General features: G+C 41.1%; 3 protein-coding genes and 1 long non-coding RNA gene across 4 annotated transcripts in view; 3 read left to right on the top strand and 1 right to left on the bottom strand.

Moving 5' to 3' along the window:
• Positions 1-991: 991 nt before the first annotated feature.
• The window catches only part of LOC148695798 (uncharacterized), an 85,653-nt gene continuing 65,808 nt past the window's right edge, over positions 992-20,836 (bottom strand). The window contains exons 2-3 of the mRNA XM_088697400.1: positions 1,993-2,109; positions 992-1,636 (exon numbers count right to left, since the gene is read on the bottom strand). Coding sequence (XP_088553526.1) covers positions 992-1,636; positions 1,993-2,109 — 762 coding nt within the window. The remainder of the gene's footprint in view (positions 1,637-1,992; positions 2,110-20,836) is intronic.
• On the top strand, positions 5,851-9,502 carry LOC137734309 (uncharacterized). The gene is made up of 3 exons (XR_015964333.1): positions 5,851-6,011; positions 6,128-6,183; positions 8,933-9,502. It is a non-coding gene; the product is annotated as an uncharacterized LOC137734309 (long non-coding RNA).
• Positions 15,577-16,451, top strand: LOC148695800 (RING-H2 finger protein ATL67-like). Its single transcript, XM_088696660.1, has one exon. The coding sequence runs from the start codon at positions 15,649-15,651 to the stop codon at positions 16,222-16,224; it is 576 nt and encodes a 191-aa protein (XP_088552786.1). The 5' UTR covers positions 15,577-15,648; the 3' UTR covers positions 16,225-16,451.
• LOC137733183 (putative methyltransferase At1g29790) lies at positions 17,784-19,223 on the top strand. The gene has a single exon (XM_068472341.2). The coding sequence runs from the start codon at positions 17,784-17,786 to the stop codon at positions 19,221-19,223; it is 1,440 nt and encodes a 479-aa protein (XP_068328442.2).

Genomic DNA, 20,836 nt, shown 5'->3' with positions numbered 1-20,836 from the left:
AATGGACGTAATTGGCAAGATCACGCCATCATCGGGGGCAGCGAAACACGCGTGGATAATTGTAGCAACTGACTATTTCACTAAGTGGATCGAGGCAAGGTCATACGCTGAATTAACTGCTAAAGAGGTATGCAAATTCGTAGAAGAGAATATTGTGACCAGATTCGGCGTGCCAGAAACGATCATAACTGATAACGGCACTATATTCACGGCCGATAGGTTTAAGGAATACGCGGCAGGTTTGAATATCCGACTCGAGCAATCTACGCCGTACTACCCACAGGCAAACGGGCAAGCCGAGGCAAGCAATAAAGTGTTGATCGGCATCCTTGAAAAAATGGTAAAAGAGAAACCCGGGTTGTGGCATTTGAAGTTAAATGAAGCATTATGGGCATACCGAACTTCACCCCGGTCTGCCACTGGAACCACTCCTTACGCGTTAACTTATGGACACGACGCTATGTTACCGGTCGAGTTGAGTATAAGCTCGTTACGAGTAATCGAGCAGAGTAATTTTTTCAGTATTGAATATAGTCAAGCGATGCGACAAGAATTAGAAGACTTAGAAGAAAGTCGAATCGACGCGGGTAACTTATTGATTGCACAAAAGAAAATTGTCGAGCGAGCGTATAACCAGCGTGTAAGACAAAAAACGTTCGGCGAAGGAGAATTGGTTTGGCAAACTGTGTTGCCTGTTGGAATTAAAGACCCCAGATTTGGTAAGTGGTCGCCGAATTGGGAAGGGCCATTCATCGTTCACAAAGTCCTCGGCAAAGGAGCATATCATCTAAGAGATCGGACGGGTTCAGTTCACAAATTGCCAATTAATGGAAAGTTTTTAAAGAAGTACTATCCAATTACATGGGAAATGCAAGAGTAAGACCATTGTATTGATAGCAAGACGACCATTGTATTAATAGCAAAACGACCATTGTATTAATATCGAAAGAATCATTAAAAGAAGAACAAATACAAATACAATGATAGATTCCTAAGGGGTCGAGGGGAGGAAAGTCTCGAGGGCAGCTTTTAGCTCCAGCCACTTCGCTTCGCTCAAAATAATCTCAGCCTGCCTTGTCTTCTTGTTGCACTGCAGTTGCTGGATACGCCGTGCACCGGCAACGAAGGCTGTCAGCCGAGCCTTGTTGGCCTCAAAGTCCTTCTCAAGCTCGGAAGAAGCAGCCGACCTTTGCCGTTGAAGGTCAGAAATTTGACGTTGGAGGTCAGAGATCTGACGATCAAACTCGGTCAGCTTTGCTTTCTTCGCCTTGATTGCCTCCATCTCTACTCGGCCAGCCTCATGCGCGACCTTGGCCACTTTCAAGTCGTCCTCGGCTTGTAAGGCTCGCTCGAAGATGAGAAAGTGTTGCCGAGTCCGCTCCAGGAGATCGGTGAGGAAAGAGATACCCTCCGGGCTCAGGTGACCACCGCTGGCGAGGTCATTGAGACACTCTCCAACAGAGTCAAGGCCCTTGCATCGGAGAGCTTGGGAGGCATTAAGAGACAGGACTTCGTGCAGCTTCACGAAGACTTCGGCCTCGGGCACGGCGCCCGCTGGTTCGGCGGGAGCAGCAGAAGAACCAGCCTCACCGGTCGTGCTCTGAAGAAGAGCGTCGAGCTCCACTTCCCACGATGGCTGCACATGAAAGGAAAACTTTATGAAGGAAAGTAAGACGTCGTGACATAGTGCACAAAGAAAAAAGGGGATTGTTTTAGACCTGCCGAGAAGAGACTTCGGCCATGCCCTCTGGGTCATTACTCGAACCCAGGGAACTTAATGGCCGAGCCTAGTGCCTTAGACCGCTACGCAATTCACGCGGCCGATGAAGGTCATCTACATTTGATGGCCACGACGGCGGCCAGGAAATATAGACAACGCCCCTCGGCGCATAAAATTGCCGGTGAAATGAATGTTCGGGCACCTAACATTTAATAGTCTTTAAAAAAAAACATGTGTCACGAAAAAATCAATACAAAAGAAACGAGACTTACAAAGGCCGAAGAGACTTCCTGTGGAGGAATGGGAAGGTCTTCATCCTGCGGATGGATCGGCGTTTCAGCCGTGGCCTCAGGATCGGCCATAGGTCTCTTGCCACGATCCGCCGCAGGAGAACGCGGTCGAGCGGTCGCCTCGACGACCGGAGGAGGATTGACGGGAGGAGAGTTGACTGGTCGACGACGGTGTTCCAGCGGGACTTCGTCACTCTCGCTCTCGACATCCTGAACAAAAAGAGAACATTTAGCATTACGACCAGAAACCTAAAGAAACAAGTGAAAGTAGAATTATACCTCCAAAAGGACCGTTGGAGTCGAGGGTGCTTCGACAGGCGCAGCCGACTTCCCTATTGCAGGCGCCACGACCGGCTCCGAAGCTGGAGCGGGTGCGACGATTGGATCGGCCAGGGAGACGGTTGGAGGAATCGGGGTTGGAGATGCCGGGACAGCCGGCACAGATGGAGAGCCGACAGGAGCAGGCGTCCCAGTAGTGTCACTGAGGACGACATGAATTTCCCCGTCGCCCTTCTTCGCCAATTTCTTGACGCGTTTAGAAGGGCGAGGGGCCTCATCCGTCGACTCGGCCATTCGGTGGGGGCGTTTGGCAGGGACCGTCGGATCGGTGACAAGGGTCCTCTTCGTGGGCACCAACTTCTTCGCCCTTGCCACCGCGGCGACCACTTCGACCGTCCTCGACCCACGACCCACGACCCACGACCCACGACCCACGACCCTCGACCCACGACCCACGACCCACGACCCACGTCCTAAACCTCGGCCAGCGAAGTGAAGGATGAGAGTGTTGTAGTTGAAAAAGTTCTTATGGAGCTTCTGAACTTCTTCCCTCGAGGGCTCCCGATCGCCCCAGCTTAACGTCTCGACGACCCTTTCGTCGAATAGTGCCTTCAGGTCGAGAGAAGAAGGGTATCTGGAAAGGGCGGCATCAATAGGAAGGCCGGTGGGTGAAGTCCCGAGGATGGCCGAGATGTCGAGGACTGTGGGGCCGAGAGGGCCGAAGGGCAGGATTATGGTGTTGGTGGCCGAACACCATAAGCTCAGGGCCACCATAAGCAGCTCCTTATCCATGGCAATCTCCATGGTCGACAGAATGATGGCATCATAGATGCCAAGAGCCTTCCATTCCTCGCCAAAGAATGCGCTCATTCGATCAACCCAGGCCGTGGTGGTCGAGGGCCAGGCTCCCTGAGGCCGCGCCAGAATCCACTTTGACCAATCAAACCCCTGCAGCAAGGGTGTTAAACACTGCTCCTTGAGCAGGTTAGTGACAGACGACGGCACTGCGTCTCTGAAGAGGGGACCCAGAATCTGGTGGGTGGTGGCCATGTCATTTTCGAATCGCAGCGTCTTGACGGCGCTCCGATCAATGAAATCTTTACATTTGTTGACTTCGTCAGAGAGCTTCGAGATAAAGGAAGCCATTGGTAGAGATGATAGGAGATAGTTTGGAAGAATAAGAGATTGCAGAGGGGAAAACTGAAGAGGAAATCGCAGAAGGAAGAACTGGAAGGATTTTTGCTTGAACGAACAGGAATGATAAAATTGGGATTTTGGAATTTATGAAAGCGTAAGATGTGAATGACAGAAGTGTGGGTATTTATAGGCTTTTCAGAGTAAAGATCAAACGTCTGGAATTCGAAAAGCACTGGAATTCGAAAAGCACTGGTTCAAATTGGGGGGAAATTTAACTGGGAAAGGTTCCAATCATTTCGGATATTTTGGGAACCTGCGAAGATGGGATCGAGGAGTCGAAAATCCAGGACGCACGATTGCGTGCGGCGTCAGTTTTAATGCATTAATAAGGATAAGACGTTCCAGTTAGTGCACGGTTTCGAGGCTCATGATTGAAAGTTTTAAGAGCAGCGGAGAATCGACACGTGGCCACGCGTTGGGGGCAACGAGGAAAGTGCAATCATGTTTCATAAATGCGCAGGAATAATGGTCATTAAGGAAGTAAAGTCCAAAAAAGCAATAAACGTTTTCGCTTCTTCAAGGCCGAGGCCCGACCAAGAGTTAACAGTCAGCGACCTCAGAAACGATGGGGCAATGTTTGGGCCCAAAATATTATTGTTGGGCCGAGCAGCAGGATGTGCTCGGCCCAAGGTGATGATAAATACTATGGGCCGAATAATAAATCCCGGGCCAGCTGGCAGGGTCGGCCAAATCCTATCCTAAGTAGTCCGGATGAATAGAAAAGGTCGAGGAAGTCCTAGTGCGACCAGGATTCTCGACCGGCAAGGAATGGAGTCCCGAAAAGAAGGAAAATTCAGAATCCCAATAGGAGTAGGTTTGTTCAAGTTAGAGGCGAAATGGGACAAGGACTCCCAATCCAAATCAGAATTGGTTTCAAGGAATGGGGCACTATAAATACAAGAAATCATGCAACAGAAAAGACCCCTTCAAATCAACATACAATTGCCCTGCGCAAAACCTCTCAAACACCTTGAGATTTTTCCTTTTCTTTTCCTGCCGACACACCTTCAGTTTGGATAAACAGCACTGTGGAAGCACCCGGCGAGCATCTTCAGTTTGGATAAACAGCACTGCTGCCGCAGAATCAGCCGACCAAGAAGCACCTTCAGTTTGGATAAACAGCACTGCGTCGAGGTCGACCGGTTATCTATCTAAGTCTCGGTCGAGAAGGGTTTTCGAACCTTTGTTGGCAGAGGTCACCTTACTAGCCTTCTCGGCATAGTTAGGTGTTACGAATTGCATTACTCGGTGTACTGGACGCCGAGTGGTTTTATGATTGGATACTCGCAAGTGAGTTTCAAGGTTCGGCATTCCGACGGCCGAACTACGTTCACCATCAAGACATACATCACGTTTGAGTACTTGTGCCCATATAGTTTGGTCTTGATTCGACGTGCTTATACTCTTACGAATATAATCACAGTGACCGAATCGGGCTCCGACGATTTGTGAACTCCGCAGAATTAGCAGCCTTGTCTTCAGGCTGTAGAACTCAGAGACCGAGAGTGTTCCTTCCTCGGTCGCAATCGCAAGATAGAGAAGTCAACGGCGCGCGCAAAGCGACATCAACAAATTTTACTCCTCGGCCAAGCTCGGCCGACGAGTTGGCACGCCCCGCATTCAACCGAATGACGTAGTTAGCTTATTAGTTACTCGGCCTGCGCGCCACGTAGGTTTTGTAATTTTTAGAGTCAACAATTATTCACACACATATTTTTACTTTTTATGGAGCTCTTGTTAATTTATATTATTTAATCTTCTTTAATTTATTCGATCTGATGGCTAGAAATTAAAAAATATGTGAGAAATAAAAAATGAATGTTTGGATAACGCACCCTTTTTTCCTTTCCTTTATTTGTCAAATGATTAAGCGTGGTAATAGAAAAAACATCGCCTGGCAAGATTATTACTCGTGGACTAAAAGACCCTAGATAGATGAACATGTCATCCAACTGCACAAGGGAATAAATCCCACAGTAAATTTGCTCATCGGACGATGCACCTTTACCGCTCTGCGTTTTGAACTCACGTAATGTAACTGACGGGCTACCAAACTTAGCAAAGTTTATTGGGCTTCAGAGCACCATTTGGTATGTGGGATGGAACGGAACGAAGTGGAAGAGGCATTCCGTTCCATATTTGGTGCGCCTAAAACGGGTGGAATGCGTTGTTCCACGGAACGAGTTTTGGGTGAATTTTCGTTCCGCTTAACCCTCCCTGGAATGACTCATTCCACATCCATGGAACACAAAATTATAACATTTCCGTCTCCTTCTTCTTCCTCCTCGCTTCCATCCGAGGGCATCTTTGCTCCCTCCCTTTGTTTTTTCTCTACTGTTATTTTGTATCGAAGCAAAAGGACGATACAAAATTCACAGAAATAGATTATTTCCAATAATCAAAGCAAAAAAAATATTCGAAGAATAATGGGAAGAGAGGTTCCATAGCAGGAGCAGGTGGCGCATGCCATGAATCCGTACAACCCCAACATCATTCCCGATCTCGAAAACTACGTCAACGAGCAGGTATGCATCTCTCTCTCCGTCTCTGTCTCTGTCTCTGTCTCTTCATTGACGGGAACCGATACTTGGGTTTGATTAATTTTGATTGAATGACTGGGTTTATTTGGTTGTTTTTCAAGTTTCTTCGCAAACCTACAGTCTCGATGCCAATCTCTGCCTTCTTCGCCTTTATCAGGTAATTTGAGAATTGGGTTTTTAATTTTAATTGATTTTTGTTTTAGAATTACTGCGAAAGTGAATTCTTTTTAATTGGTTTATGTTTTGCAATCCATAATTTCCTGCAAAGATGAATGCTTTTTAATTGGTTTTGTTTTAGGATTCATAATTTACTGAAAAACGGAATTTTTAGTTGGTTTTTGTTTTAGATTATATAATTTACTGCAAATTCTTTAGTTCGTTTTTGTTTTAGATTGTATGATTTACTGCAAAGCCAAATTCTTTGTAATTGGTTTTCGATTTTCGATTCTATAATTTTGCAAGCGCCGAAGAGTTTGCTGAGCGTGATGAACACCTACAATACCGGTGGAAGCCTCACAGTCTCTGCACCTCTGGCTGTGGCTTCGTAGTCATTCAATCTTTTGGTTTTGTTCCGTCCAACATGTACCGAACGCAGAATGGAACAACCGTCTTGTTCCGTCCTGCGCGTACCAAACATACACGAAACCTTTGTTCTGCCCATCTCGTCCCGTCCCGTCCCATTCCGTTATGTCTCGTCCCGTCTGTGTACCTGTTTGGGCCCAAAATAATATGGTTGGGCCGAGTGTAGGGTTGGGCTCGGCCCAAAGCCATGTCAAAAATATTATGGGCTACCTGATGATTTCGGGCCATTTAGCAAGGATGGCCGAGTCCTATCGCAAGAGGGAGTAGTTCAGATAAGCAAAGAGGGTCGAGGAAGTCGTGGTGCAATTAGGATTCTCGACCGACAATGAATAAAGCCCCAAAAGGGGGTGAGTTCAAAGTCCTAGTGGGAGTAGGGTTGTTCGAAGCAGAGTCGGAACGAAACAAGAACTCCCAATCCGGGTAAGAGTTTAATTCGATCTCAAGAAGGAGTTTGTGCTATAAATACAAGAAATCATGCAACAATTGAGGACCTTCAATTCAGCACACAATTGCCCTGTGTAAAACTTGTCAAACATCTTGAGATTTTTTCATTTTTCTTTTTCCGCCGACACACCTTCAGTTTGGATAAACAGCACTGTGGAGGCAACCAGCGAACATCTTCAGTTTGGATAAACAACACTGTTGTCGTAGAATCAGCCGACCGAGGAGCACCTTCAGTTTGGATAAACAACACTGCGTCGAGACTGACTGGTTACCTATCCAAGTCTCGGCCAAGAAGGGTTTTCGAATCCTTATTGGCAGGGGTCACCTTATTAGCCCTCTCGGCGAAGTAAGGTGTTACGAGTTACGACATTTGGCCTACTGGACGCCGAGTGATTTTATGATTGGATACTCATGAGTGAGTTTCAGAGTTCGGCATTCTGACGGCCGAACCACATTCACCATTAAGACATGCATCACCTTTGAATATTTGTGTCCGTATAGTTTGGTGTCGATTCGACATGCTTATACTCTTACGAATATAATCACGGTGACCGAATCGAGCACTGACGATTTGTGAACTTCGCAGAACTAGCAGCCTTGTCTTCAGGCTCTAGAACCCAAAGACCGAAAGTGTTCCTTCCTCGGTCGCAGTCACAAGCTAAAGAAGTCAGCAACGCACTCAACGCGACATCAACAAATTCTACTCCTCGGCCAGGCTCGGCTAACGAGTTGGCACGCTCCGCATCCAACCGAAGGACTTAGTTAGTTTATTAGTTACTCGGCCTGCGCACCGCGTAGGTTTTGTAATTTTTAGAGGCAACAGTACAAAACGGTAAGAAATGATCCCGCAAGATCAGTTAGAGGATAACGATCTCTATAATCATTCTCCGGTCACAGACTATGATCTCCGATTCGGTTAAAGACCTATTTATTTCGAACTCTCAATGGTACCATTTATTACGTCTCTCCAAATTATACGGCTAATTAATTTGATGGACGAGATAGCAAGCCTCAAAACACTCAAACCACTATAGGCCACACATATCCTAATAAATCACCTTGAGCTCAACCCTTAATTAAGGACTTGGCCTTCAGCCATGAGAACTTTTCTTCTACCAAGAAACCTGAAGCTACTGAATTCTCATTCGTTTTTATGACTTATGTATCAGAAAGTTTTTCGCTCACACTATATCAGTGTGACAATATTTAACATGTCTATTCATTTGCTGATTGTAAGAACACGATAGTAATTTTACGTTTGTGCAGAATACATATATACTTCGAATAAGTTACCATCTATATCTAATGTCAATATACTTATCCATTGTGCCATCAACTACATATATCATATTTCGTTATAAAGTATAATTGGATCAATATAGACATCGTTGATTTGAAAAAAGAAGTACCTTGCAAATCAACAAATAGGAAGATCGATGATCAAAAGATTAGAATCAAAATTTTCTGCCATGAGAATTCTCTGATATCAGTTTAAACAACCACAAGATTCATTTAACTGTGCAGAAATATAAAATAGATCATGAGGTCTGTGAAAAATAAACCAATGCGATATCTCATTCAGCATGATTGAACTATTTAAACATAGGATACAACATCCCTTTTGTTTACTCCTTTATTTGATTTGTTCAATATAATATTGAATCATTGTACACCAACAGTCTTTTCCTGTATTTTACAGCCAGTGCATACAAGTCGATACTCGATCTTTAATTAAATAAAATAACGTATGTGTGATGACTTTGTTTCAGTAAACATTCTGCTGAGTCCATATTATACCATATATTTTACCTTATTCTTAGTTATAGTTTATTGGTTATTTTGGTACAATTTTGATACTTTGTTACATATTTTCAATTTAGGACATTCGACTTTCTCAGGAGCAAAACGTGATCAAACAGATGAATTTTGGAGTGATTCTAGTTGGAGGATGTTTGTGAGTCTTTCAAGATCATTGTAGCAAAATTTCAGATTTTTCTACCAAACCGTTTGACCATGGCAATGAAACAAACACCCAGCACACAGTTTTTCCAGAATGACATTTTTGGACGTTGTGGGTATTTTGGAGATCAAGATGGCATATTTTAAGGAAGATTCCTGTGAGGATTTGTTGGGGACGTCTCAAGCTTTCAAAAGAGACTTTTTGGGACCAAATCGGAGTTGATTTGGTTGATCAAAAGTTTGATTTTTTAAGAAGTCCGAATTTCATTTTAAATAGGGAACCTTTTATTTCCTAGTTGTCTTATTCTATTATGTTTTCTAGTTTTTAGAAGACTTTTTCTAGGTAGGATTTTATTTTGTACTAATATAAATAAGGCTTTTTAGCCATTAGGGTTAAAGAGTGGGAGAACACATACACTACTTTGAAAGTTTCAAGTTTATTTTCAAGGTGTTTTATATCTATGTTCTTAATAATATTTTGTTTATGATTATTCGTAACTAGTTTCGCTTGCTAGGGCAAGGCCACGAGCCTTAGCAAGAATATGTAGTTTCTTTTCAATTTGCTTATGATATTATGCATTCAAGTTTTGAATTATTAATCATCGTGTTTGGAACTATTTATTTGTCTTAGTGATTGACCACCATTAGGATATTTAGAAAAGTAATTTGATGCAATTTTGGCGGAGGGTTGTCCCTGGAATTGGCGATAGCTTCTTGTGGTTAATATGTGTAACTTCTTAGGATGGACGACACGTCTTAAGGGTTATATGGTTTTTCAAAAGGTTTTCACAAAACTTAATGAGTCTTGCATGTTCACATTCAATCTGGACGCCACGGACGGGTTGCATGTTAGATATAAGTTCTATATTGGAAGAACTACGTAAGATTGTTAAGGTGATGACGGAACCCTAATGCTCAAATTTATTTTCAAAACTATTTTCTTTTGTTGTCTTTACTTTACCAATTTATTTAATTATTTTTAATTAAATTCGTTTTTAATATTTTAGGTCATAAAATCAACTTCTTCCAAACTTTGTTTTCAAATAATTAATTAAGATTTGGTATTTACATGAATTATTCATTTAATCTCTGTGGAGAATGACCTTGTTTGAGTTACTATACTATGATATTGTACTCTTGCAAGTATTTTTAAGTTTTTTTATCTCTACTTTTGCAGGTAGTAAAAATCTCTATCACATTCCTAACCGTATTAAACTAATCAATTTAGTTACGGTTGGTTGTAACCATTGCTTCCATGGCTTTTTTCAGGGAGAACTTATAAAAGGTCTCTCACAAAACTTTCTCTTTTTTTTTAATTGAAAAACACTTTAGGCAGTTTTTTTTTTTTAATTATTATTAAGAACGTTTTTTGTATTATAAGAACCAAAAAAGAAAAAAAAAAAAAAACCAAAACAAAAAGTAGTCCTTTCATGAGGATTTTGAATTTAGAAGAAAAAAAAAATGTCCTTAATAATAATAAAATGTGCCTTTAATAATATAGAAAGTTGTTGCCACTTAGGACTACGGTTTAATGGTATTCCTCTGCACTGGTAAGTGAGATGTCTTAAGTTTGATTCTTGCCAAAAAAGAATTTGAACCACGGAATTTTTCATTTTGTATTTTTTGATATTTACAAATATCTATCTTTATTCCAATTTGTTAGATCAAGGATTCGTTGAATAATATCACTGAAACAATGTTCTTAAAACAAACTTGCTTATTAATAAGAAGAAAAATACTATATACTAGGGGTTTTTTTGGTTGTCAAAAGATGGATTTGTTAAATTATATCTTAGATTAGAGAGTCGACAGAGTTCGAACCCATGTCATGGTGCAAGCTAAGACACCTACATCATCTCAATAATCTTCAACCCTTGACAAGGATGCAAGACAAACCACTAGTCCCCTCCGCTCTCCGTCTGAGCAATGATGTGGATGAGGCTGCTCTTCAGTTAGAAAAAGACAAAGAAAGTTCATCAAGTGATGTGGCTGCATAACAACCACAATCTTAAGCCAAGCTATGCTAATCATAATTCTTACTTTCACTGGGTTCGCGTGAAGATCCAAAGATATAATTGAACAATAACAAGGATTCTAAATGCAAAATGCATGTCAAAAGCTATAGTAGTACTTTTACAACAGCAACAACACAAAAAAAAAAAAAAAAAAAAAAAAAGTAACAATGCTTAAAGAGGTGGTTTGCAATATTGGGTGAGACAAGGCTTTCAGAAGTGAACTTCAAAATATATAGTAAATCAGTCCTCATGGGCACATCAGAAAACATAAACATAAATGTTTTTAGATTTACAAATTGTGATTATGGTCCATAAACAGATATTAATTACCAAACTAAATGAGCTCAATTGAGCTCAGTTAGGTCAACATATATACACAACACACAAATGAATCAAACCAATCAGACAAATAAAGTTAATTTCTCACAACCCGAACAAACAAAACACATAAATCAACTTTCTCATCCTTTCTTCCATTTTCCAAGGAACCAAACAAAACAATAAAAAAAAAAAGCCCCAATACTTTAATCGTTCCTGCCAGTGAAGAGAATGGCCCGGTCTCATCCTCAATCAAGCACTCAAAGATTTGAACCTTAAAGCTATTCGGTGGAAACTTCAGCCTACTAACTGGAATCTCTTGGTCGCTCATGATTGGTCATTAAGGCCTCCATCGCGAGAATATGAATCGCATGAAAGAAAACCCTAAAATCTGACTTTTGTTGTTCTTTATTATAAAGGATTGTTTTTGAGTTTTTTTTTTTTCTGAAGAAGAAGGAGAATAAATTTATTAAAGCTTGAACTTCTAATACAACTATTTCCCATACAATCAAAATTAAAGGCCTTCATAGCCGAAGTTGGAAGACAATAATCTCAAAAATGAGGGTCAATGAGGCCCATATGAGCTAATGCGTCCTCCACGAAATTAGTCTCCCTATAAATATGCTTCCATCTGATATGTTGAAACCAGAAGCCAACCATTTGATATTCCTCTATGATAGGCTTACTAAACTGATTTTTTTAGCCTAAAACTTAAAAATTGTTTTTTAGTTAAAAACTTTGAACTCAAATCCAAAAGGGCCATTAGTTTCTCTCTCAAAACTGTTTATTTTTTAGTTCCAAAATGTACCAAAGCTTTTGATGCAATGGTTGTACAAAAGGGAGCAGGATATTCTCATCTTTTAAAAGCTTAAAGACCCACATGCATTACATACACCTCAGAACTCACTACACTTACCCGGTGTACTCCAAGCAAATGTAGTGAGTTCAGAGGTGTATGTCATGGGTGTGAGCCTTTATGCTGTCAAAGGATGTGAATTTCCCGCTCTCTTACAACCATCGCAACAAAAAAATTTGGAATATTTGATGCGGATAAGGACTCTAACAAAAAAAAAAAAAAAAAAACAAACTCAAGAAGAAGCCGGAGGAGAAGTAGAGACGTCTGAAACTTAGGTCCATCGGGTCCAGTGGTGTTGTTTGGTAGGTCGACCTGGTGTTGTGGTCCGTAGTGGTGTGTGGCTTTCTTAGTAGTGGGTTTCTAGTTGTCGTGTCCGGTCGGTATCTCACTGTGTATTTCTGTCATGATCGATCTTTTGTTTTTCTGATGTTATTGTAACTCGGTTGCAAGATGAAATGAAATAACATTTTACTCCTTTTTTTATTGTTGTTATTTATTTGTTAGTATTCACTCTTCCCGTTTTTTGGTTTGTGCGTTTTTCTTGTAATTTTAATGTTATTAATTTCTCCCTTAAATCCGACGCCCAGGGATGAGGATTTGGGAATAAAGTTGCTTTCTTTATGCTGAATTTGAAGATTTTTGTCACTGGGATTTGTGTATGGAGATTTATTGTAGCAAAAACCTCGAGTCAGGTGTGGAAGCTAGGGTTTTAAATTTAATAAGCCGAACCAAAATCGCTGATTTCTGGTAACAAGAAGGAAATATGGAATTTCAATTACTTCATTATGTCCATGGCGTCCTATCATGCGGCAGAGAGAACTTGCATTGTTGTGGTTGGTGTAGGTGGATGACAGTAAGCTCTTAACTCTTCGTACCTTTGTTTTGGTACATTAATTAGTTTGGAGATTTAGATAATTTATTTTCTTTAGATTTTTTGTGTAGGGTTTTCCGTTGAGTTAGAACTACTTTGGAAATTTAGTCCCTCCACCTCCACTAGTCCAGTTTAATTGGCATCCCTCAATTTGTGAATACAAAACGTCTAAATTTCTGCATGCTTTCGATTCTCGCCGTGTTATTGGGTTGATTGGATTTGATAAGTGCTGCAAAGTAGACCAACAAACTTGAAACAAGCGAACAGGGAAAAAGAGAAAAAACGCTGCTGCAAAAGCTGAAAACGCTGCTGCACACCTGGAAGGCTGTTTTACTATCTACAGTGAAACGCAGAATAGGGTAGATCTCCCAGTTGCCATCCTCCAAATTTGTCTCTAAACATCCAATAACTTCCTTTTAGTCAGATTCCACAATGATATGTTGGAGACCTCTCTGATTTGCAAACTTGCATCCCTCCAAAACTGCCATTGCCTCCACTAATAACGCACTGGATGCTTCACAACTGTTCATTGAGCTGGAACAAACTCACCAACATGGTTGCGAACCACACCACCCACCCATGTCATCGGGGAACCCACTTGCCAGCTAACATCGGCATTAACTTTAAGACTTGGGGAATGAGGTGGCACCCAATGATCTGTTACTATTCTACTTGCCCTTTCGATCCTATGCTGCGGCCTCGTGCATTCCATGGCAGATAAAAATGCTGTAGCAGAAATAGAATAGGGTTTTTTATCATTTAACACCGCACTACATCGTGCTTTTCATATTTTCCATAGCAGATAAAAATGCCGTGGCAAGTGAATGCAATGTATGTCAAGAATCTCCGGTTCTCGTTCTTAGTTCGAAAATCTCTCTCAATCATCTACGAAAACCAGGCATCAAGAGTAGTGATCTCTTGCCTAATCGTTCTGCAATTTAGAACTCCCCCAAACCACACAGGTTCAACCCAAGGACATAAGAAGAGCATCTGCTCCACCGTTTCTACTTGCGTTCTGACCTCATTTTCAACAGGCCCTTAGAAGTTGCCAATGGATTCCTCGTAGCCCTCCATGCACTTGAAATGACGTGGTGGAGCTTCAAGGTGCCAAATTCATTTCCAAATACTTTATAGCCAATGCATATAAAGTCAAAACTCGCTCTTTAAAATAAACAAAATATAGTAACGTATGTGTGATGACTTGCTTCTGTAAGCGTCTCTAATTAAACTAATCAATCCATTTACTTATGTTTGGATGCCGACGTTGCCTCAATGCCATTTGATTATTTCCAAATTTCTGGATTCGGGGACTGCCTAATCCAACTTTGTTACATCAGGTACCGTTTGGTACATGTGACGGGACGGAACAGAGTGGGACAAAGCGTTCCGTCCCACGTTTGGTGCGCCTAAAACAGGTGGAACGAGTTGTTCCACGGGACGAGTTTTGGGTGAATTTTCGTTCCGCCTCACCTCCCTGGAACGACTCGTTCCACATCCGTGGAACACAAAATTATAACATCTCCGTCTCCTTCTTCTTCCTCCTTGTTTCCATCCGAAGGCATCTTTGCTCCCACTCCGTTCCGTTCCGTCCTGTCCCGTCCCATTCCATCCCGTCCCGTCTGCATACCAAACAAATTATTTAATAAATGGACATGTATACATGACAATATATATATATATATATATAACTGAAATGTTTATTAGGTGCGCAAGTGACTTGTAACTCAGTTGGTTAAGACTAGAGAGTATTCACTCATGTCCTTGAGTCCCGTGTTTGAATCTCCTTCCTCATAATCTAGATGAATTCAGTATAGATTTTCCTATTGTTTGTTGATAAAAAAAAAAAATTGTTCATTAGATACATCATTATAAGCACTAGTTTAGATGAATTCAGTATAAATTTTTCTAACGTTAGTCAATAAAAAAATAGTTCATCAGATAGATCATTATGAGCGCTAGTTTAGATGAATTCAGTATAGATATTCCTAACGTTTGTCAATAAAATAATTGTTCATCAGATACATCATTAGAAGCGCTTATGCTAGAATTGCTTCTATTGTAAACATGTGGAAAAAATTTATTAAAAGTTTAATGTGTTTCTTAAAAAAAAGAACTTGGGAGTGCTTCGTGAAGACAATCCTACGACGCATAAACGCTTTTCACTTTATGAGAAATGCTTTCATTCATCAGAAAACAACCCTAGCTATTGTCAAAAGTAATCACAGACATATCTTAAGTTTCTAACTAGCCAACATCGGATTCAGAATTTGGTGTACATGAAATTGTTGTGGTGGGGTGTGGGCTATTGGTGAAAAAGCCTAAAATCGTACGTTGCTATTTAGTGGGCTAGTTGGGGATTGTGTGGGGAGGGCTAAGACCCAAACACAAAACAAAACCCAATCCAAAATTAAGGGTGGCAGTAGTCGCTCACACATTTTCCCACCAATTTAATGCGTCTACGTTGTGAGTATTAAATGCAGCAGCAGGAGCACCCACCCACCTTCTCACCCCACCCCCAAAAAAAAATCCCCACCCCCCTCCAATGGCTAAAACCCCCCTTCCCCCTCCCTTCCTCCAATGTTCTCCTCCAACTCCACCTCCCACTCGCCCGCTAATTACCTAACTACCCTCGGCCTCGGTTACGGCATCGCCATTTGTCTCGGCTTCCTCGTCCTCTTCTCCACCCTCCTCCTCGCCTCCTACCTCTGCTGCCGCGTCTCCCGCCACCGCCCTCCTCAGCCCCGAAACCCCAATCCGAATCCGAACCCCGAGGGCGTCATCCTCCCCCGCATCATTTTCGTCGCCGAAGACGACAACGAGCAGGAGCAGCAGGACGACGATGAGAACGCCGTCGTCGGGCTCCACCCGAGCGCCATCAACTCCTACCCGAAATTCCCGTTCTCCAAGGAGGCGGCTACCCCCGATTCATCCACGTGCTCCATCTGCCTGTGCGACTACAAGGACGCAGAGATGCTCCGGATGATGCCGGAGTGCAGGCACTACTTCCACCTGTTGTGCCTCGACGCGTGGCTCCGGCTCAACGGGTCGTGCCCGGTTTGCCGGAACTCACCGCTTCCAACGCCTCTGTCGACTCCTTTGCAGGAGGTCGTGCCTTTGTCTCAGTACCCGGCCGATCGGGGATGGAGGGGGTGACTGATTGCCCCTGGTTGAATGATTAGATTTCTGGGTTTTTTTTCCTTTATATAATTTTGGGTTTTATTTTTTTCTGTAGAATTGTGTTAGATTTTGAATGGAGTGTGGGTGGATTGAATTGTTGCTTGGTTTCGGGAGATTGCGAAATGTTAATTTTTTGGGATTGTGAAATCGGTGAATTGAATTATTTTAATGTTAATTAACACGAACAACTCTCGTTCACGATATTTAAACTTACATCTTCTGACAAAATAAAAATTGAGCACTGCTAGACAAGCTAGTCATGTCACATGTGCAACGCATTCGCCGATGTTTAGACTTACAACCTCTAACAAAATAAAAACTGAACGCTACTTGACAAGCTAGTCATGTCACATGTGCAAAGCATTCCCCATTCGGCCAAGGGTTGCGTCTATATTTCTTGCTTGGTAGCTAATCATGGTGAAGTCTTAATGCTAAAAATCATACATTTCATGGGGAGGTCAAAGGTCATGTGGTGGTCATGATTCAAAATCATAGATTTTAATTGTTCCGGCTCATCCTCCATATGTCTCTTAATCGCACTACACCAGAATAATGATCAGCTTTTTAAGGAATGGAACTGTATTTCCCTTCTTATGTTGACTAAATCACCTCATACTGTTTCTTAAATCCCATGATTACACTAGTCTTAGTCGCTTTCATTTGAGTTTGCCTCCCACTTTGTATATTGGAAAGATTAGTTTTAAAATAAACATAGTGATTTTCGCACTATCGTTTTTCCTTCTGCACTTATTTCTTTTTTCGCACCCTTTTATTTTCTTTTTATTTGTTCAATCCAACAAAGAAAGAAAAAAAGAGGAGTAAACAGTGCAGGGAGAAAAAAAAAAAAAAAAAAAAAAAGGAGAAGTACGAAAACCACTTTCTTTAAAATGTGGAATTTGCGTCCTCACTTTGTATATAGGAAAGAGTGATTTTCAAATATAATAGGAATTTTCGCTCTTTGGTTTTTTTTTTTTCTTTTGTACTCCTCCGTTTTTTCTAGCCTTTTAATTTTGGGAGTTTTAATAAAAAATTCACGGTATTATTTACATCAACGAGAAATCATATTTTTACACTAAAAAGTCAATCCTGGTACTATTTACTTTACCCTTTATTTTTTCTTTATCATTAAAACTCAAAATTTTCAAACCATTTTCATTAGTTTTTTTTTTTTAATTTTTCTTTTGCTTATTCAGTCTAAAAACTGGAGTTTGTATAAAGTCACTTATCTTAAAATATTGAAATTGGAAGGATGGAGTAGTTTATGATCCCCATATTTTGTTAAACAAAGATCAAGGCTTTTCTATGACTTTTGCATTCTCATAAAGTGCTCATGAAATCCGCCCATAAACCTCTTCGATCAAATAAAACAAATGCACCAATCTCCATGCCTTGACCTACATTTTTTATTTCTCAAATTAGATACCAAGCAACAGTTTAGATTATTCCGTTTTCTTGAGAACAGTTGAAATGTGAACTGTGGAAAAGCACTTCTCAAACAGCTGCTTTTTTTTTTTTTTTTTCTGTATCAGAAAGATATGAGGAAACCAAATGTTTTCAAGAACTTAGGAACATGGAGAGGAAGAGTTCGCAGCTCAATCTTTGCATTAAGTGCTTTTGCTCTTCTCATCTCCGTTGTTACTTTATTCCAATTCAACTCTATCGGATCGTTTCACGTCGCCGATACGCTCTGCGGTTACGTAAATTCTGATCAGAGTCCAGGCAGGAGCGATGGCCATGTCACAAAAACGCTTGAAACTGTAATCCAGAAAATCCAAACACAAGTTAAGAATTTGAGAGATTCGGAACCAGAGGCGTCACACGGACTTGTGTTGAAATACAGTTCCTTTCTTGCTGATGTTCTGGGGCTTATTGAGTCAGTGCAGACATCTCTGTCACAGAATGAAGACACTCGCAAAGTAAACAATGGGAGCAAAGACATTCATCCGCTCTTAAAACCGAAGCAGCAATCCGATGAACCTGCTAATTACTTTCTGACCGAGGAGATTCGAAAGTACGTCAAGATCAAGCCGAACAGATTAGGGAAGCAGAATTTCATGGGAGCCAATGGGACTTTCACCAGCATCGGCCATGCTTGCTTTGCTATGAAGAAAGAGCTTGAAGAGTATATGGACTATGATATTGGCGACATTTGCAACGATGACTGGCGGCTGGCTCAGAAGCTGATGATTCACGGATGTGATCCGCTTCCGAGGAGGAGGTGCTTCTCCAGAGCCCCAAAGCTATACAGCACGCCGTTTCCAATTCGTGAGTCCATGTGGAAGCTCCCTGATGATAGAAATGTCCGCTGGAGCAACTACATTTGCAAAAACTTTACTTGCCTCGCAAGCAACAAAACTCGAAGGGGGTTCTTCAAATGTGCGGATTGCTTCAATCTTGCAGACCACGAAAAGCCAAGATGGATCCAACCAGCAAACCTAGAAGACTCCAATTCAAATGTAACCGTAGATTTTCTCATCCCTGAAGTGCTCGAAATCAAGCCCGGGGAGATCAGGATTGGGCTTGATTTCAGCGTAGGAACTGGGACTTTTGCAGCAAGGATGAGGGAGTTCAATGTGACTATAGTCTCGGCAACTATCAATCTTGGAGCACCTTTCAATGAAATGATAGCGCTGCGTGGACTTGTTCCGCTTTACCTGACAATAAATCAACGGCTTCCATTTTTCGATAACACCCTTGATTTGATCCACACCACGAGGTTTCTAGACGGATGGATAGATCTTGTGCTGCTGGACTTTGTTCTTTATGATTGGGACAGAGTTCTGAGGCCAGGCGGATTCTTGTGGATCGACAGTTTCTTTTGTTTGAAGGAGGATTTAAGTGATTATTTGGAATCCCTGAAGATGCTGAGGTACAAGAAGCACAAATGGGTTGTTGTTCCAAAGCTTGATAAAAGTGATGATAAGGAAGTTTTCTTCTCTGCTCTATTAGAGAAGCCGGGAAGGCCGTTCCGGTAAATTACAGATTGATCATATGTGTCTCATAATTACTATTGATTTTACATGAGCTCAAGATTTTGATTGTGATGTTATAATTGTCATTACAGTTAGATGAGGTTGCTCTCATAGAAGGGAAAATTTTATGCAAAATCCATCTTTGTTTCTTTTGACAATACGATATTACTAAACGACTCCAAGTTATGGAAAAGAGGATTTGAATTTGGATGCTAGAGAGCGGATATTGCGCTAATCAGCTAACCTAACTTACATATGTGTTTGAGTACAATAAGAATGGTATAGAACAGGCAGCCCTGCTTCCCAACAGAAGGTAGGAGTTTGGGCAGCCACGGGGCAATTTGCATTGTTGGAGGCAATAGTTAATTTCAGAGTGTATTTTTACAGGGTCCACTCATATCAGGTTGAAGTAAAAAACACTAAAATTGAGTTATGTTGTCTAGCAGTAAACCTGCAGGAACCTGTAGCTGTAGTTGTTGCTACAGAAATTTCAATAGGATTGTCTAAAGAGCATAGTTTTCATATTAGATGAGACTAGTCTGTAGTCGAGCGTATCAAGTTAAAAGGGTCTTATACTTTTGTGAGAGTGGTTATAAATCACGTGGCCACACCCCTACTCAAATTGTATTCTTGTGGCACAAATTTCTTTGCTTATATTGAGTTAAGCCCTTGATTAGCGTTGACACTAGACATGATTTAATTAATTAAAATTAATTAATTTTTTACTTCTATGTTTGATGAACTTAATAATGATGACAATTAACGCAAATGATGAATTGTTGTGATAGATAAAAGTTCTTACTTTCTACTCACGGCATCTCGGATCAAAAACACGAATCCAAAGCAGAATGAGAGCATGAATATTGCATATATAAAAGGGCCTTTGATAAAATGGGGCAGAAGGACCTTTCTAATCCATGGGCCTCAGGCCCTTCCTTATAATTGGCTATCAGCCAAACTTATTTTTGTTAACAACGGTATTATCCGCGTTAAGGAGAAGGGAATAAACTAGTATTAATGTGGTTCAAATTCATTTTTAACGAGAATTAAACATAAAATCTTTTATATACAAATTAAAAAAATATCATTAAAACTGTAGTATTAAATGACATCAACCAACCATTTAGCTCCATTTCTTTATTCTTTGTTTACGTTCCTCTACAAATAATAAGGTAGCCTTTGTTTGTCCAGTGTGACTGTGACTCAAAAGGAGGTCGCAGTCACTGCATATTCTTTAACGGACTCAGATTTCTCCTTCCTCCAGCGGCCCACCACGAAAGATTCTAAAGTGCCAGGGCCCTCGCCAGCCAACAAATATGTAAAAAATATCTAAACAACAAAAAAGTTGAAGCTACTGTAAATTTGCATGACCCCCTTCTAAAGTTTACAATATTACGAATTTATCTATAACTACATTTTTACAAAGGTTAAATAACAGTCACTTTAGAGTGACGATGAAATTTTTGGAGCGTAAGTAATAACATATTTCACGTGTAAAATATCAATACTTTCTATAAATGAAATGAATAAGAAAGGATGAAGATGTTATATTCAAAATCTTCACGTGAGAAACAAATAAAATTCAAACTCCTTTTCCTCCTTTGTCTTTATAATTT

Source organism: Pyrus communis, chromosome 7 (genome assembly GCF_041283825.1).
Source record: "Pyrus communis isolate YQ-2024b chromosome 7, ASM4128382v1, whole genome shotgun sequence".
Taxonomy (NCBI): domain Eukaryota; kingdom Viridiplantae; phylum Streptophyta; class Magnoliopsida; order Rosales; family Rosaceae; genus Pyrus; species Pyrus communis.
This window is presented reverse-complemented; position numbering and strand designations above follow the sequence as displayed.

Bases quoted from the DNA above. Each gene is read 5' to 3' on its own strand.
- LOC148695800 (XM_088696660.1), top strand. From the start codon at position 15,649: ATGTTCTCCTCCAACTCCACCTCCCACTCGCCCGCTAATTACCTAACT.
- LOC137733183 (XM_068472341.2), top strand. From the start codon at position 17,784: ATGAGGAAACCAAATGTTTTCAAGAACTTAGGAACATGGAGAGGAAGA.